This window comes from Stylophora pistillata, chromosome 8 (assembly GCF_964205215.1).
Source record: "Stylophora pistillata chromosome 8, jaStyPist1.2, whole genome shotgun sequence".
Lineage (NCBI taxonomy): Eukaryota > Metazoa > Cnidaria > Anthozoa > Scleractinia > Pocilloporidae > Stylophora > Stylophora pistillata.
The window spans coordinates 17,279,782-17,298,573 of record NC_142526.1 but is presented as its reverse complement, the minus strand read 5'-3'; the positions used below and the strand labels follow the sequence as shown (position 1 = coordinate 17,298,573).

The window sequence follows — 18,792 nt, the reverse complement described above, 5'->3', positions numbered from 1 at the left end:
GCCCCTACCAGTTTGAAAGTATGTCAGTGAGTTAACGCGCGATTAAAAGCACTCTCAAATGTAGGGAAAACATTGATCGCTAAGTGTTGAGGACAGCTGTGTTTTTCAAAGCTCGGGCCAATGTCTTCTTTGGAACTGGTTATTGATGAATAGATCACAAGCGAAAGCCCGACCGTATCGGGAGAGTATAGTCTTGAAATGATTAAAATTTGCCAATTTGTATGACCTATTTTTCGGCCGTTTTACGGCGAACAGTTAACCCCCCCCCCTTGAGTCCACCTCCTTTACTATTTGATCGAAGTTCTTTAGGTGCATGTACAAATACATGACATGCGTGAAGAGCAAAGATTTTTGATCTGTAATTTGATATTGTTAGGTAACCTCAGTTGCACGAGCACTTAGGCGCCTCGTGAATATATGAATCTATCTAACATGTTACCTTATCTGAAATTAATAAAGGGGGGCAAGTTTCTAAAGAGACTGTGGTGCTGCGTCGGTGGGGTTAACAAGGTAATTTGGTAATATCAACTAAGTAGAAATGAAACAACAACAAACATATGAAACATATGTATGAACTGCGGTTATGAAACGTATATGTGCACGATCCTTCGCAGTAAAGCACTATTTGAGCAATAGTGAAAATCAGACCTGAAAAAAATTTCAGGCCTGTACGGGATTCGAACCACTGACCTCTGCGATACTAGTGCAGCGCTCTACCAATTGAGCTAACAAGCCAACTGGGAGCAGGCCATCAAATTAATTCGACATAAACCCGTAGATGATAAATCAAACAACAACAAACATATGAAACATATGTATGAACTGCGGTTATGAAACGTATATGTGCACGATCCTTCGCAGTAAAGCACTATTTGAGCAATAGTGAAAATCAGACCTGAAAAAAATTTCAGGCCTGTACGGGATTCGAACCACTGACCTCTGCGATACTAGTGCAGCGCTCTACCAATTGAGCTAACAAGCCAACTGGGAGCAGGCCATCAAATTAATTCGACATAAACCCGTAGATGATAAATCAAACAACAACAAACATATGAAACATATGTATGAACTGCGGTTATGAAACGTATATGTGCACGATCCTTCGCAGTAAAGCACTATTTGAGCAATAGTGAAAATCAGACCTGAAAAAAATTTCAGGCCTGTACGGGATTCGAACCACTGACCTCTGCGATACTAGTGTTTGATTTATCATCTACGGGTTTATGTCGAATTAATTTGATCGACATCAAGCCCGGAAAGTTCGTTGTTTTTCACGGTTCGTTGTTTTTCACGGTATATCTTTGTGCTCTCAATTCAAGGTTCTGCATGGTTGAATCTACAAAGGTATTCAAAGAAGTTGGCGGTGTAAACGATATTTTAACTCAGACATGTATGTGCTTCCGCGGCAAATCTACTCAAATCATATTAATTATGTGCTTATCATGAAAATTGTGGAATACCTAAGTAGAAAAAGTTTTGGCCAAACAAGATCTCTGTCGTCAGCGTAACCTGTCAGAAGTTCGCATAATCCTCTTCGATCTTTTATTTTGAAAGCAAGAGGTGCCTGTTTTTAATGTCTACAAAGTTTATACTCACCCTGAACTATTTGTATGATTTATTCAGACAATTAACAATGTTAATGAGGCATAAAGTTAACACGGGAATAACGTTTCCTGGTTTGGGCGACCCACTTCTAAAGACGGAAATATCGAGGCCCTTTGGTTGTCTCCAAGTGATGGGGGAAGGAATGTTAGGAAGAGTGGTTGATGCTTTGGGTAACCCAATTGATGGCAAGGGATCCCTGGCTGACACCACACAAGCTCGTGTAGGGATCAAGGCTCTTGATATCATTCCCCGCACTTCTGTAAATGAACCTATGTTGACTGGTATCAAAGCTGTGGACAGCTGAGTACTTATTGGACGAAGACAACGAGAACTGATCATTGGAGACAGACGGACTGGGTAAGTCGACTAAAAATTTTTGGTGGAAATTTCTTTCAACCAGGTTAAGCTACTTTTGTATGATGACTAGTCAGCGTGGGTGTGGGGTATGTTTGTTATTTTAAAGTGAAATTTGCAGTAATGATGGACTAGGTTCTGTTAATGAAGAAATTCCTCTCAACAAATCCCAGAAAAAGATCAAATCATATGTCAAAGTTGGTAGAAACAATGTTCATTATATTAAAGTGCAATAATGATGGACTTAGTTCTGGTTTGTAGAGGAAGAGAGGTTGTGTTGCATCAGTATACGGAGCACAATTTTTGGTTTAATTACGTCCATTTTGAAATCACTGGTAGTCCCTGTAATCTGATTGGCTTTAATTGGTGCGATTTATTCATGAATCGCACCATTTTTTGCTCTAAATTGCATCATTTTACACTTGACTGAGTTTTTGACCCATGACATCAAAGTCTTTCTGTTTTGCATACAAAGTAAGATGTAAAAGCGTTTCCGATTCCGCTCTTTATTTAAAAACCGGCTCTGTACTGCATCAATCAAATATTTGAATTGACCAAGTCCTGTGTTTGGAAAATTTCAAAATGGATGTAATAAAGTGGTAATTGAACCTCGTGTCATGCAATTTTGGTCTGAAATCGTACTTGTGATTTCAAATCGAACTTGCGCTGCGCGCTCGTTCGATTCTAAAATCATGCGTATGATTTCAGCCCAAATTTTACTCCACTCAGTTCAGTTAATTACTATTACAAACTGAGGGAGATATAATATGCAACTTGATATCTACTCACTAATATAATGTAGTTTAGTTAAAGTGATATATATACATATGAATATAGACTTTGCTGAATAGAGCTGATGTGATTGGCTTTGCTTGATTTTTAGTAAAACTGCCATTGCTATTGACACCATCATCAACCGGAAGAAATTTAATGAGGGAACAGATGAAAGTAAGTGTCCAAATACTGTAAAAACCAGCAGACATGCTGCACCTTTTTTCCAAAAATCGTCGCTAGAAATCGGGGGTGCGGCCTATCACTTGGAGGAAATTGGGGGTGCGGCCTATCTCCCTTTGGTTATCTCCAAATGCAGACACACCTAGTGACCGCTATAAGGTGGGTAAGAGTGGTTTTCCCGTTTTGTTAGCGTATAACCTACTTCTATCTCAGTTAGCTTAAGATATTGTTCATCCATACCTTTTCATAATGAATACTGTAAAGTGGGAACTGCATATACAAGATGTTCTGGTGACTATCAGTCGTGTAAATAATCGAGACGTGAAAAGCGGCGAGAGCTGTCAAAACTGAGTTACTTTGAAATATCAAATATTTGACTAGTGCAAACACCGCAACTAGCCTCGGAATTTAGAGAATAGTTCAAATATCTCTATTCAAACAGGACCTGGTAAAGCAAAGGACGGGGTAAAGTGGCAGTTTCGTCTGCGCTACTACTTGGTAATCTAGTTTTAAAAGGTTTCATTTTTTCCTTTCTTCTACCCAGGCTTCCATTTTTAGGTCTTAATCACATTTTTACCTGGCACCCTCACTATTCCTCATGACACTGTAAAAGACAATATTGGATTCCTGACAGAGTTTACTTAAATTCGAATTTCATAAATGTATGCTACATTTCCTGCATATTGTGCTCTCTATCAATGCTATTAGGGTGTTCGGATATCGTTACATTTCCAGGGTGTTCCTACTTCCTTTGCCGCAGACATGACGACGTCCGCCTGAGCTTCCCGGAAAGAGGTTTAATATGTCAAGCACATTCGTACCCTCATGTCCCTTGGTTACAGTACTTACGTGTTTAAAATTACTCTTCCTTTCTCTTCTATAGGCGATATTCATGTAATAAGGACTATATAATATAATCCATGAGTATATTAAGATACTTCCGCGAGTAACGATGAAAACCTCTCATCGGAAAACCCTTTGTTGTTAAGGAAACAAAACAGTACTCATGCTTAGCTAGGAATGTCTTGTACTCAAAATATGTACTCTGCGGCTCAAGCCATACGTGTCAACTCAGAACTATTCGTTGTATGATAAACCCAGGTAGGAATCCAAAATAAAAATGCGAACTTGTATAAAAAAGATAAGTTGCAAATAACTCAGCTGGTTTCGAGAAAAACATGAAGAATGGGGTCAATAAAATTGTTTTCTTAAAGCGCGACATATCTGAAAATCTGAAAGTCTAAATCTTTAAATGACGTGGTCTCTTATACTGCGCCTAAAAAAAAATTCTTTTAATTTTATTTTCTCTAGAATAGCACATTTTTGCTTGATATTACGGGGAATCGGATTTCCCTTTCAATACTGAAAGCCACAAACAATGATATGAAATACTTGTTGACTTCTCTCAAGATAAATAAGTGAATGTGGGCCTGGCAGGAATCATTTTTCCTTGTTTGCAACCGAACACGAAGACGTGATCTCCAGTGAAAAACCTGTTGCTTAAAAAATGGACCCCAAGATCTTCATATTTCTCTATCTATTGGTTATTGTGGGGCAGCTTTCGTGTGCGCCTTTTCCTTCAGTTGAGGGTAAGTTGCATTGTAATTAGTTTGACGCAGTAAATTTTTTAAACATTTATTTAAGATAATTATATTTCAAAGAAAATATCATTAATGATATGGGAAGTTAGCTTTTTGAACCAACAAAAATTCAATGGAACAACTGCTTAAATAGTCAAATGCTTTTTAACTGGTCTCTCAACGATACATGTATTCAGTCCCGGTTCAGGTACGGAACAAAGTCAATCAATAACAGAGTCTGTTGAACTTCTTCTTGTGTCCCTCTCTTCTTTGTTCTCTCCTTGTTATGCATTCGTCAGTTACTTCTTTTTGTAAAATGTTGGCATATGCTGTGTGTTTTAAGCCTGATGTCCACAACTGTTCTCGAGCGATCAATAGCATCACCGATTTTCGCGTTTGTTTCTTTTTGTTGACTAACTGAACAAACACGTTTGGTTCAAAATAGTTCTGGTACAGTGTTGTGCACTGCAACCGATTTATTGTTCTTCTAAATTATCATGGTTGAAGGAAGTTTGTTAGGCTTCTATCAAACCTCTTTAATGTAAGCAACATGCGTCAGAGGGAAAAGGATTACTGAAACGAGTCTCGAGGAGCACTTCATCTGACCTAAATATTATTTAACATAGAGCAGAAAATCTTGAGTCAATGGAACATTTTTTATATAAAAATGTATTATGGTAATTGGAAAATTTGCAATACCCCATGAAATATAAGACGATGGCTTTGTAGTCAAGTATCAGAATTTTTGTTGTGAACGTTATAATTAATGCTGTAAAAAGTCTGATATCACTTGATGCAGGTGATACATGTATCCGGTGGAATGAAACTAATTCAATCGATATCTGATTCATCTCCTTTCATTCAATTACTCTGAATTTTCTTTTAAATACTTTTTGATTGTGACACTGGTAGCTCAAGAAGCTAATGAATTCGCTAATAACATGAAAATCCTGCTGACAAATTTGAACGGAGAAAATCTCGGAATTTTTTTCGCGTCCTAGAGTTTAAAACTTGATACGTTAGTATGCCGCTAAACTTTTAGTAGATCTTTCAAACAATCGATCATGCCAACAGCTGAATAGGTTCACTTACAGCAAATGGATTGGGATGTCATATCTCAACTTAGCACCATTCAAACAACCAATCAACCAACTGATCCACTGATCAGCGACTTAATCAATAACATATGGCATCAGTGTAATAAAGATCATTTTAATTGCTAGGAGAGCATTAATTCGTTAATTTAAAGGGTAATTATTTTACAACAGAAAATTTTCATTTCAGACGAAGATGATAGCGGAGAAGAGGAAGGTGAGGAAAAGGGCGAGGAGGAAGGTGAAGAAGAGGAAGAAGGGGAAGATGACGATGACGACGATGACGATGACGATGACGATGATGATGAAGAGGATGACGAAGAAGATGACGGAGAAGATGACGATGAAGATGACGACGAAGAAGAAGATAAAAATGACGATTAAAATGAAGATTACGGGAACTAAGAGAAGCTAGAATATTAAATCAACTTTATGTTAAAATATAAAATTTGCCACCACGAAAAACAACGAACTTTAGGCTTGATGTCGATTAAAAAAAGTTAATAGTCGAATATGAGTAAGTCTCGCTCAAATAATCGCCAAGAAAGTCATCAATTTCTCTTAACCCATTTTGAATTATTTTCTCTAGATAACATGGTCGAATATCTTCTGTGAACTTGTTTAAAAAAAAAAACCTTCATGTCATTTTCATTGCTTGTCATCTTTAAGGAGAATAAGGGCACTCTCCTTAAGATGTTTAAGACCTCAAATAAATAATTTCTTAGGTCATTGGTTATTAATTTTCAAAAATATTCTAAGCACAGCCATCAAAAATAAAATTAAACTTTAAACACTACAACAGCTAACAATATTTACCACACAATTTCTAATTAAGAAAACAATGCATCAACAACGATACTGATAATAACTCTTAAGATCATAATACTAATTAAGTTATTTCATTATCTATTTATAATGTTACCAAATAAAAAAAAGGAGCGGAGAGGGATGGAAAGGGTGGAAGATGGGCATAAATTGTGCCACAACAAAGAGGTATGTGTTAATTAAAAAATGGCAATAGATTTTTCCGTCTCTCCTTAATTAACATTCGCGTTTATAGTAATAATTCTATTCCGGTTTAAATCTATTTCAAACAAGGAAACCTGATGGCCGTTACTAATAGTTCACCAGTAAACACTGATAATTGATAAAACTAGGCTTAACTCTGCTATAATGGATAAAGGCTGATAGTTTCGAAAGAAACTGTTTGGGGCTGCGTCGGTGGTGGTAACGAAATAATTTGGATATATCAACAAAGTTGAAATGGTAAATTGGCCACCGTAACGATTACAAAAGCTGACGTTTCGAACGTTAGCCTTTCGTCGGAGCGAATAGAGGAATTGTGGGTTGTGTGTGCTTTGAAAGGCAGAAAATGGAGCTATGTTATTGGTGGGAGCATGGCAACGAGAAAAACAAGAATAAATTAGTGGAATGAAAAGCGTTCGTTGATCCCTGTGGGATTTAGACTACCGGTTTGAAAGATGAGCTTTTATTCAAGATTTTTACGGCTTTCCGTATCACCTAAGTGTAAGCAAATTACGGGTAAATTAAGTGTAAGGATATTACGTCTCTTTACACTGTCATTCCTAATGGTGAAGGCCTTCTTTCTGGCCTTTAAACATTTTTTTGATCAACGTACTGATATGGAACCTAAATCTGAAACACTACTACGCTTAGTCCAACTGGTGCTCACACTCAATTGTTTTTCATTCAGAAAAAACTTCTTCAAACAAACCCATGGTGTAGCCATGAGCACCAAAATGGGACCTAGCTATGCCAATCTTTTTGTAGGTTTTGTCGAACATCAATTTTTCAGCCAATACAACGGGTCCAAACCTGAACTCTACGGTCGCTTCATCGACGACTGTATCGGCGCTACCTCCTCTACCAGAGAGGAGCTCACTCAATTCATAACCGCAGTCAATTCTTTTCACCCGGCTCTGAAATATACCTGGGAAATTTCTGACGATTCGTTATCCTTTTTAGACATCAAAGTTTCAATTGAAGGTAACGGTTTATGCACTAGTGTGTATTACGAACCTACAGACTCGCATAATTACTTGTTCTATTCGTCTTCGCATCCATCTCACGTTAAGAATTCCATTCCTTTTTCTCAGTTTCTAAGACTTCGTCGTTTATGTAGTGATGACTCTGATTTCCACCACAAATCAGAGTCAATGTACCAGTTTTTCGATAAACGTGGTTACCCTGTTCCTGTCGTTCAAGCGGGTTACCACCGCGTCCAACTAATTGATCGACATTCAACACTACAAACGTCGCATAAGGAAGATTCCGACCGCATTCCATTCACTCTCACATTTCACCCTCATAACCACTCAGTTAAATCCATCATTCTTAGTAACTTTAAATTACTTCAAACGATCCAGAGACTAGCACTATCTTTTCGCAGCCTCCGCTCATTTCATTCAAACGCGACGAAAACATAGGAAATTTTTTGGTCAGAAGTTCTTTTCAGACTAATGACCAAACAGGCACTTTTAAATGCGCTCGTGCACGATGCAAAACGTGTCCTTTCATTCACAACACTGATAAAATATCGGGACCTAAACGATCCATTAAGATCACCGATCACTTCACGTGCACCTCCACCAATGTAATCTATTGCATAACTCGCACTTATTGCAAAAAGATATACATCGGCGAAACAGGCAGAAGACTAGGTGACCGATTCCGAGAACACCTTCGAGACGTGGAAAGGAATGACAAGGACACATCGAAACCAGTCGCTAGGCATTTTAATTTACCTAATCATTCTAAGCAACATATGGCAATCTGCGGTCTTTCCTTATACTTAGGTAACACGGAAAGCCGTAAAAATCTTGAAAAAAAAGCTCATCTTTCAAACCGGCAGTCTAAATCCCACAGGGATCAACGAAAGCTTTTCATTCCACTAATTTATTCTTGTTTTTCTCGTTGCCATGTTCCCACCAATAACGTTGCTCCATTTTCTGCCTTTAAAAGCACACACAACCCACAATTCCTCTATTCGCTCCGACGAAGGGCTAACGCTCGAAACGTCAGCTTTTGTAATCGTTACGGTGGCCAATTTACCATTTCAACTTTGTTGATATATCCAAATTACCTGCTATAATGGCATGCCTTTAAGTATTTTGGGAAGTGGAGCAGGGGGTTGGGGGAGGGAGTAGGCAGTAAATTATAAAGGCGGTAATCCCTGACCTGAGAAATATTGTGAAAAGTGACTGGGATAGGCTGTAAATATATTAAGTCTCACACAGTTAGAGAGTTTGTGGAAGATAAGCACGTTGGCGCGGATGATGAAAACATTCCTTTTTTGTTTGCACCCCAAATCCTCAATTAGATATCAATGCATTGCGTTGTCAAAAACCCGGGACAGCGTCGTCACAAACCTTATTCAGCTGTTATAGTCTCCTGCATCCTGCATCTATTAATTAGATAATTTAGTTAGGCAGGGGACGTTAAAGAACCCACTCACGAGATTACTGTGACGTTGTCTGGCCTGTTTACAGGGAATTGGGCGGAGGGGGCATCTTCAAATAAGTTTCCTTCGATTTTTTGTAAACTGCTGATGCAGTCTGGCCAAAGTCCCCCGAACAGTGTTGTGATGCGCATTTGATCATATCGACATGTTAATTTGCGCAATATAAATATTAAATTATTATTATTATTGTTATTATTATTATTATTATTATTATAGAACTTCACTAGGTCGACCTTTTTTGACTCAAGCGTACTTTAATTGCCTAAGAAAATACAAGCGCTTATATACTTTCTTTTCCACGGAAGAAAAATGCTTGTTCCAAGAAAAGTTGCGAGTGATAGTGAACCCAAGTCACTAAGCGTGGTCCTAAGTTTCATGGTGATCTGTATGTATCACCGATGGTGGGTGGTTCAACCATACTTTTAGCGAAAGATACCTGTTACTCCTTCCATTTGTCACTGCTAAAAAATTAAATTATTCTCCTTGGAGCAGTCTAGATATTGCTTTCTTACCTGTTCGGAACAGCTTTTGATACCGTTTTATCGACTACAGGATTCATAGGAGAGCACCATGAAAAGCGAGGGCGTTGTTCATCATAGTGAAAAACAGAGCACTGCTAAGGTACCCCAAGGGACACTGGATAGGACTTACCCCAATTCAGACTAGTTTTATTCTCCAGAAACGGCCACTTAGAAAATATGATACCCAGTTGATTAGACTGGTCTATCAAGTCAAGAATTATCGTAATGATGGTGCCATGCTCATCTGTGGCCTCGGTCCAGGTATGGAGCATCTCTAGCACTTTTGTACTGCACCAAATTGGTAATCTTTCAATAATATTGTCAGCAGCTCATTGCAATACTTAGTTTCTAGAGAGCTTATGCAAAATTACAGCTTATGCAAAATCGTATCTCAAAGCAGACAAAGTCGGCCTTGCGTTTGTGTGTTAAACAGCTTCATTCAGCGAGATCTCTAGTGTTCAGTTAACTCACCAAATACCACTCTTGGCGTGAATAACAGTAATAACGTTTGGCTAATGAGGGGAAGGGGGTGTCTTAAAGTCTTCCATTAAAGGAAAGTCGTGATGTTCATTAACTAGTGCCATTTTACCACATTTTATCAAAAGGCGTAAAACACCACCCTTCAAACCAAACGTATACATACCATTCGCAGCCACAGATCATATAATGCTCGGAAATTGTCTTGTTAGAACAATGGAGAAAAGAGCTAGACAATAACAAGGATGATAATCGGTTTGGTATCTATGAACCTACCAAAAGCTTTCGACTAGCTACCACATGACCTGAATGTTATCAAATTGCGCAAATACGGAGCTGATGACAAAATAGCTAACTTAAAAAAATAGAATAAAAAAGAATATGCGCGAAACTCGGAGTCACTTTCTCGTCTTGGTAACTTCTTTCCAAACAGAGGTGACGGAGCGTTTTGAAGCTTTTACAGTGTGTCCGTAATCGATTTGTGACTTACTTTCGTTTTTTTGCGGCACAGCTTCGCATTTGATCGTGTTCACACAGACAAAATTAAATGTTGTTTAAATTCCTAGACATGCTGTCTAGTTTAATGGACAATTGCTGCAGTTAATAAGCTTTTCGAACACAGGCTGGAACTGTTCAATAAAGTTTTATAACATATCATTCCTCCAAGTGCAATGCTGAAAAGATCACGATATTGAGTGTTTTACCAATTTTTATGTTGCGCTAGCGATATTTTCGGCACCTACTAACGTGTTTGTTTTTAAGGTCTACGCCCCCCCTCCGACCCCTGCTGACTCCCTTCTGCTCCGCCGCCTATATGCCAAAGGACCGAAATCCGGCAAATTGTTGGGCGATGTCACGATGACCTAAGCTTTCGGCCGAAATCTCACCGAAACAGAGGATATCAATCGTTTTCGTATTGGTCAACCTTCGACCACTTTCCCACTAGATATCGGCCGGAGCCAACTATCGACCCATTACGGCTACCGGTAAAAAATTTAGCCATTTTATGGCTTACGGTTATTTTATTACTGTTATAGTCACCGTAAATGTTATTTTGAATAGTTTTCATTTTTCTGAAACACGTTTTTATCGTCATGGTCAAGCATCAAGAGTAATTCCAGATGGAGCTGCCGCTGGGTTGATATTAAGTAATTTTCTGTTTTCCCGCCGATTTCACAAGGTCTTTCAGGTCTCATTACGCGTTTTAGAATATTCCGTAATTTCCGGCTACATTTGATACATGATATTCCGTCATTATGCGTTTTAAGATATTTTGTCAGTCTACGTTTAAGCGTATTCCCCCATTCCATCACTCTACCGAATAGGGTCACCCGTCCACTGTCTTAACCCATCTCGCGCGCGAAATGCAGACTCTTCCGGTTCGCAGAATATGACAGGACCTGTGTCAAATGTTATTCAGTTGTTTTTTATATCAGTGTAGAGAGTGCAAAATTTTTACAGTTAACTGCTTTTAACACTAACGGTTAAAATTTGTCAATTTTTATACCTAGCTAACGCTTAACCCCATTGAGGTCCTCGACCATCGGTCGATATATTGACTTGGCTTTAGACAAAGGCTGCTTGAAGTACACTTATTCTTTTATTTTTTTAATTTTTGTATCGATTTCTATTCATAAACACGTCCATACCATCCTCTTCTTATATCGATTACGTCATGTACAACAACAGACGTAACTTCTGGTAAATTCTTGTACAAGTCAGGTACTTCTACGTAAGGTTTTCCATTCACGACCCCATGATAGCTTCCAAACTGATCATTCTGATATCGGAAGGATTGAGGAGCAAATAAGTTCTGGCAATGACGCAGTCATTATATTCGAAATTTCCCGACGAACGCGAGCAGCGAACGTCATTAGCAGTCTACTTAATGAAGTAGGGAAGGCATATTTAGTTTGTATCTCTTGTCTTCAAATGAGCAAAACATCCTGATAACCGGAAAACCATAACAACTTAAAACAATGTCAAAGCCTCTTGTACGAGTTATTTAAAGACAGTTCGTGAAAACTACTGAGAAGAATACAATCCCTCTTCCCTGTTCTCTAGCACGGCCACAGTATAATTTGCTTACCTAAGACTAAGAAAAATAAACTTGGGACTCCTTCCTTTCAGTCTCACGGTGAAGCACAGTTTGTCCTCACCTAGCGAACGGGAAATGGTTCTGCCTCAGACATGATCCGTTTGATTGATCTTCCAGAAAATTTAATTTCATATTCTCTTTAATTGATATGGTGTTTCAAGTCGATTACTCCTAAATATATGATGTTGCACGCGATAACACCGAAAGGAAACTTCATCCGCCGAATATTATAATTGGTTTAAAAATTCCCACCACGTTCTCTGTAGAAGCTCATTACAGAAAACTGCATCATTCAGCGGCCAAACGTCCAGTGGCCTGGCAATCGTAATTTCGTGAACTAAAATTATAGTAATGTCTTCACCACGCAAGACATGCTTAATTGATCTTAGTAATTTGAATTAAACTGAATGCACTTTTTATGCCTCACTAGAAGCATTTATAAAAGGTGTTTGAAAACAGGCATTGATATTTCTGTCGAGGTTAACAGGCCTTATATCAATAGAAAATATATAAGTCAATATATAAATGTTCTTTTTTCACAGCGTCCTTTTTTTTCTATCTATTTCCCAAAGAATCACGGCGCCCCTGTCAAACGCATAATGATTAATGAATTATCAGTTAGAGTTTTGGAGTCATTTTGTTTGCCTTTTTTTAGGTTTGTTTGTTTGTTTTTGCTTCTCTTTTGTCATTTCCAGTTTTGGAGTTTTGTTTTGGTTTTCTCTAAAAATTGAAGGCCACTTCAGTGGTTCCGAGTGTTTGTTCATTGACATGCAGACAAACAAAAGTTTGCCGAAGTCACTTTTTCATCCCACACCCATTTTGCCCTTGGCGATCATTATCTTACCCGCGTGCTTTAAGCAAATTACTTTGCATCTTACCTGTATGGATGCTTATGCTTGATCGATCTTTAAGCCAAGACTTTAAACTTCATGGAATTTTTACGATGCGTAAAAAAGTCACGCAAAGATTTATATGCGTTATTGAATCAATCAGAGTCATCCTTAGAGCCTCTAATGCTCTTCTTATTTTAATTTAGGGGGCTCATGCCTTTCAAATAAAGGGATGTAGTAAGTTGTGTCTGACACAGTAATTTTTACCAGCATCAGCTGCTCATTACATAAGTTAAACAGAGGTTATTGTTCTTCCATCCTTGCATAGCGAAAGTGATAAGTCGAAAACAACAACTCGTGGTCGTAGATGATGTGTAAGAGTAACAAACGCGACGCCCTATGCAACCTTTGAGATTCAGAAGAACAGATGACGACTGCTTAATATCGTTTTCACTTTCTCAGCAACCACCGATAGAATTCAAAGTCAGGGAAAACTAACTATTATTCAATATTACTATCTACGCCCTAGCATAATTTTACCAGGACAATCAAGACACTCCAGAGTGTAGGTAATATTTTAGACCCGGAATTTTCAGTATTTCCGTTATTTTCGTCTCAGAGCCAATCGGAGGCAGGCACACTTTTACTCAGGAGCTTTCTGGATCACCAAACATCGATAGTAAATATGTTACATCAGTTACATGTGTTACAGAGAAAACAAAAAAATAGTGTTTAGTAAAAATGTATATTTCGGAGGTAAACATGCAGGATGTTTGGTATAACGCACAGTTCAATTTTTATAACGTTCGTGAACAGTTTTTGGTTCGGTGACCTTTGAAAAATATTGCATTAAATTTGTTATCAGCCAATGTTGGACGCCAACGTTGCGGTCACGCTAATTAGCGGTTTTACTCTGTAGACTTATAAGACCTTTTTTGAAAACTGTTCTGTACAGAGACGTCATTAAACAAGGTGAAGTGAGACAACAAGGATCAAGCTTAAGAAATGGCTTCCAAAGCGTTCGTGCTCATGTGTTTTCTTGCGCTGCTGGGGCAGCTTTCTGGCTTTAAGTTGACTCGACCCGTCGGTAAGTTTAAAAACCATAACAGAAAAAAACGAAAAAGACGAAAGAAAAAAAAAGACAATTTATGTTAAAATGATCGCTTTCGTAAAACGATTGTTAGTCTTCCACCTCGCTCGAGCCCCTTACACGAAGAATCTAACGAGATTTAAAACATTTAAAATGGAAGTTTCACAATACATTTAAAGATTAACTAGGGTTACTTTAATGGAAATCTGTTTAAATAACATCAGTATTGTCTATTGTATGCTCTTTGCATGTTTGCATGTGTGTGTGGATCGGGTAGGCGACGCTAAGGACAGCGAATGATAGCAATTGATATGTGCTCAGTTTTCCAGCCGTCGTGCTCCTGCATAAAGCGACGCTTTTCGACAAGATCTGGGGTTTAATTGTCAACAGATACTGAACGTGTAAACAAGGGAATATAACATTGCAAAGTTGTTTGCATTATTCAATATGAGAAATAGTAGATAGCAAAAAAATATAAGAGGTAGATCCACGTCCTCGTTGAGTTTTTCAAGATGCAAGAATCCGGAAAAAAAAAAGAAAAAAAAAAAAAAAACCGCCACACAGTTAAGTTGGCATCCAGAATTTTCCGATAGAAAATGCAACCCCAAGCAACAGGCGGTGTTTATTTGCACGTGCATAATTAATATCTGACTCATTTTCCTGACGGACATAACTATCAGTCGATATACCTTTTACTCTTTAACGATCTACGTTAAGAATGAATCAGTTATTTTCCTATATACATGTTGAACTTCAAATAATCCATAGCCAAATTTACTTTCACCTTTAATTTGACCATGTATTGAGGAAACCGGCTTATGACAAAGTACGCAATTTAGAGAGGCAGTATCATCTTGTTGTGAGGAGCTAACCGATCTGAAATAAATATTTTACGTTGAACTTTCAAAAGACTTAGTAAAGTGACCCATTTATTTTAGGTTAAAAGCTCACAAGAGTTTAAAACCTATAGCAACAATACTCTAATCTTAATTAAAGGAAATATCTTAAGAGAAGTCGACCAAAAAAGCCCAAAGCGTATACCAGAAACAACGCCTAAAATGTTTAAAAATACGGTGAAAACAAAGGGCGCAGCCGACTGTTGCAATGCAACGATTTAACACATTAAAATACCATTTTCATGCTAAATGAGAAATAATTAATGATTGTGCTCCGGTGGAGCTATTATAAATATTTTTTAACAATGCGAGGGTGTAAACAGGTTTCCGACACGAACAAGCCACAAAAATTAACACAGCTTTAACAGAGTTGCAGACATAAAGCCATAACATGCCAGCAAAATTCTCCTTCCCTAGAACTTTTGTGAAACATCTAAGCTTGATTTCGGAAGACAGTGTGATACAATTTTTCCCCCTAAGGCAGGAATGAAAACAAATCACTCTCATTCATTGATCATCTAAAGTAGTTACGAATGTTTCACTGATCTGTATTTTTCCTCAGATGCCTTTATCTTGTAAAGGATATTTTCAGAGGCGGGATATAATAGATACCACAGAGTCTATACGAAATATGTATTTACATATCTTTCCCCATCGAAACAAACCGACCATCAGGTTTAGTCAAAATATTAGTAAGTTTTCAAGACTACTTGGATGTGGCTTGGCATCAAAACATTATTTGCATGAGCAGCATTTCAAATTTATAGATAAGTGAACATCACTTCATTGTTGAGACCCAAGTGACATTATGACAACGAATGGAACTCAATATTTTGTGTTATTTTGATTAATAACTCTGGTAATTATTATCAATGCAAAGACATTTATAACAAGAAAATAAAAAGCTGATCGTGCAGTTGCTATTTGAAAAATTTGTTGCTTTGACAAAATTATTTAAAATCACTTAGCATAGGATGATCCAGTGAACTCATCGTCTAGCTAGAAACATAGCAACTATTCCGTTACTAGCAGGCTGCAGATATTGGCGTCAGAAAAAGTTCCAGAGTCTGGGAAAGCCTATAAAAAGTAGCTGGGTGCTACTTTGAATAATAATAGAACTGACCTCATTGACTCTCAGTAGATATGATCGTACGTAAGGTAGCTTAGACCGTTACTGTGGTAGTCAGCTCATCGCGATAATTTTTTGGCGTCGTTTGCTCAAGTAATACAGCCTGTAATTAGACATTTTTCAAAATCGATGACATGTTACGTCACCCTACACAGTGATAAAAACAATAGTTTCTATAACGTTCAAAAATAGCGGTCTCAGGATGGATACATGAGGAGAAAAATGAAATGAGACTGTGTTGGTAATTAATTTGGTAATATAAAATAAGTTGAAATTGTAAATTGGCCACCGAAAATAGTTAAAAAGCTGACGTTTCGAGCGTTAGCCCATCGTCAGAGCGTCAGAGTAATTAATTACCTTCTGTGTAATTGCTGTCTAATATGAAAAAAGAATGGAGTACATCTTTCAGTTTCTCAAATTCTTTATCTCGACAGATTTGGTCTGAGTTCTCTCGGATAAAAGGCACCTACACGTAACAAAACCATTCTGTCGAAATTCCATATGACGCTTTTCTTGATTCTTCAGTGATTCACTTGAAACACCTAATATTGATAAGTACTAAATTACGCTCATCATTATCATGTTTTATAGACCTTGAACGCTTCGGCCAAGAGCTTGAGGATGTAAAGAAATACATCGAAAGTTTGGGTAAGAGCCAGTAGTTATTATTTGTTCAATAGTTTGAGTTTGGCTTAAAGCTATATTCAGTCCTGGATTAATGAAGGTAATTTAAAGTTATACCGGTGTAAGGTTCATTGCGCTTTCAAGCATTGTGATGCAAAATGGAACTGTCCAGAATGCTGGAAGTCATGGAAATACTTCAAGTGTGATTTAAAGATAGGACACAAAACAATTATTTGTTTTGTGTCCTATTTGTTTTGTGTCCTATCTATTATTTGTTTAGTGTGCGGTAAGGAAAAAGATGGCGAAATTTTAATGTCATATTCGGCCTTTTTTATCGAATATTTTGAATTTATATGCATAAGATTGATAAAAGTGGTCTGAGACTATATGAAAATTATCCCTCCCCTTTTTTTGCTAGAAAGGTAGTCTCAAAGCAAAACAAAAATTATGAAGATTGCGTGAATTGGGAATTATAAGACTACTCAGCACACCACAAAGCAGCTTTGCTAGAAATTTAAGGTCGACCCGACCTGGCCATCTTGTCAGAGGTATTTTAAAAATATCGCTTTGTAACTTCTCTAACCCAAATGCAGACTGATAAGGTTTTTTTGTAAGAAAAAAATCGATATTCATTCAAAAATTTTCAGGTTATGCCCAGTCTTCATTGCCTTAATTTTAAAATAAGGATGTAATTATGGTCCTCGCTGTTCTGTACAACAATACATTTTCAGTCGTTGTCCTTAAAAGCCTTGGATGTTATAAAATTACACCTTTGTTTTAAAATCTACTCAAATAGTTAGACTGTCCCTGGTTTTATAGTCATGACCTTGAAGTGATCACTGTTATCTTTCTAATGTTTCTTAGAATCGCCTGCAAGCGATGAGGGAGAGGAAGGAGAAGAGGAAAATGGAGAAGAGGAAAGTGGAGAAGAAGAAGAAGGAGGAGAAGAAGAAGAAGAAGAAGAAGAAGAAGAAGAGGAAGACGATGAAGAGGAAGAAGAAGAAGAGGAGGAGGAGGAGGAAGAAGAGGAAGAAGAAGAGGAAGAAGAAGAGGAAGAAGAAGAGGAAGAAGAAGAGGAAGAAGAAGAGGAAGAAGAAGAGGAAGAAGAAGAGGAAGAAGAAGGGGAAGAAAGTGGAGAAGAAGAGGAAGCAGCAGACGATGAAGGGGAGGAAGAAGAGGAAGAAGAGGAGGAAGAAGAAGAGGAAGAAGAGGGAGAAGAGGAAGAAGAGGAAGAGGAAGAAGAGGAAGAGGAAGAAGAAGAAGAAGAGGAAGAAGAGGAAGAGGAAGAAAGTGGAGAAGAAGAGGAAGAAGAAGAAGAGGATAAAAGAGAAGAGGAAAAAAGTAGAAAGAGAATGAACGACGATTTCTTCAATGACTACCTAAATAATTATTTCAGGAAATTCGAGGACTACATGATCGATAACTACTACAGAAAGAAAAACAATTGAAGGATAATTATTTAGCTTGATCAATAATGTTTCCATCTGTATTTGCGAAACTGAAAAACAAACAGTAGATGACGCTGTACAGCGACATATGCAACACTCAGCTGGTTAAACCACCACCCTAAGTGCCTTACATGACTTGTACTAAGCTTTCAGTTGTAGTGGAAAATAAATTTTCCTTCCTTTAACGAATGATGATTAATATTTCAATGAAATCAGGGTACTGATTATACGGGTTTTTGCAAATAAGAAAAATGTTAATGCAAAATGAATTAAGGAAAAATGATAGTGAGAGAGCAGGGTTTTTTTGTGTCACGAGAGTCGAGCGTAACCAACCAAATTTGCGTCCTCTACAATCATTCGTACCTCAGATCCTCAGACTTCTCGCTCCAATTTTCCATCATTTGTGCAACAAAATTTGCGTTGGAGAGAATGTGTAAATTTGCTTATACATGGACGGCATTTGACCAAGTATTAAGCCTGGCTCTGACTCCTCTCAGACTCTGGAGGATCGAGTCCTCTTCGGTAGCTCAGATCTTTTCTTTTTCCGTGCTCGTAAACAAAATGAATAGATATATGAATGAAACTTTTGTCGGTGTTTCGAGAAATGCAAA

General features: G+C 37.7%; 1 protein-coding gene and 1 long non-coding RNA gene across 3 annotated transcripts; both read left to right on the top strand.

Moving 5' to 3' along the window:
- The first annotated feature begins 4,321 nt into the window (after positions 1–4,321).
- Positions 4,322–6,316, top strand: LOC148725274 (uncharacterized). The gene is made up of 2 exons (XR_015991223.1): positions 4,322–4,502; positions 5,778–6,316. It is a non-coding gene; the product is annotated as an uncharacterized LOC148725274 (long non-coding RNA).
- A 7,591-nt stretch (positions 6,317–13,907) lies between these two features.
- Positions 13,908–18,370, top strand: LOC111341173 (uncharacterized). 2 transcript variants are annotated; one of them, XM_022948124.2, is made up of 3 exons: positions 13,913–14,081; positions 16,701–16,757; positions 17,598–18,370. In XM_022948124.2, exons 1-3 carry the CDS (start codon positions 14,000–14,002, stop codon positions 18,179–18,181), a joined length of 723 nt encoding a protein of 240 aa, XP_022803859.2. In that variant the 5' UTR covers positions 13,913–13,999; the 3' UTR covers positions 18,182–18,370. The 2 variants fall into 2 exon arrangements, with proteins under 2 accessions (XP_088586543.1, XP_022803859.2); XM_088730417.1 differs by lacking the exon at positions 16,701–16,757 and having other exon boundaries at positions 13,908–14,081.
- The last annotated feature ends 422 nt before the right edge of the window (positions 18,371–18,792 follow it).

What these genes read in the sequence shown, in the direction of transcription:
- LOC111341173 (XM_022948124.2), top strand. Translation starts at nt 14,000, where the DNA reads ATGGCTTCCAAAGCGTTCGTGCTCATGTGTTTTCTTGCGCTGCTGGGG. An exon ending in TAAGTTGACTCGACCCGTCG is followed by an intron (nt 14,082 to 16,700) that starts GTAAGTTTAAAA and finishes CATGTTTTATAG; the next exon opens with ACCTTGAACGCTTCGGCCAA. An exon ending in GAAATACATCGAAAGTTTGG is followed by an intron (nt 16,758 to 17,597) that starts GTAAGAGCCAGT and finishes AATGTTTCTTAG; the next exon opens with AATCGCCTGCAAGCGATGAG.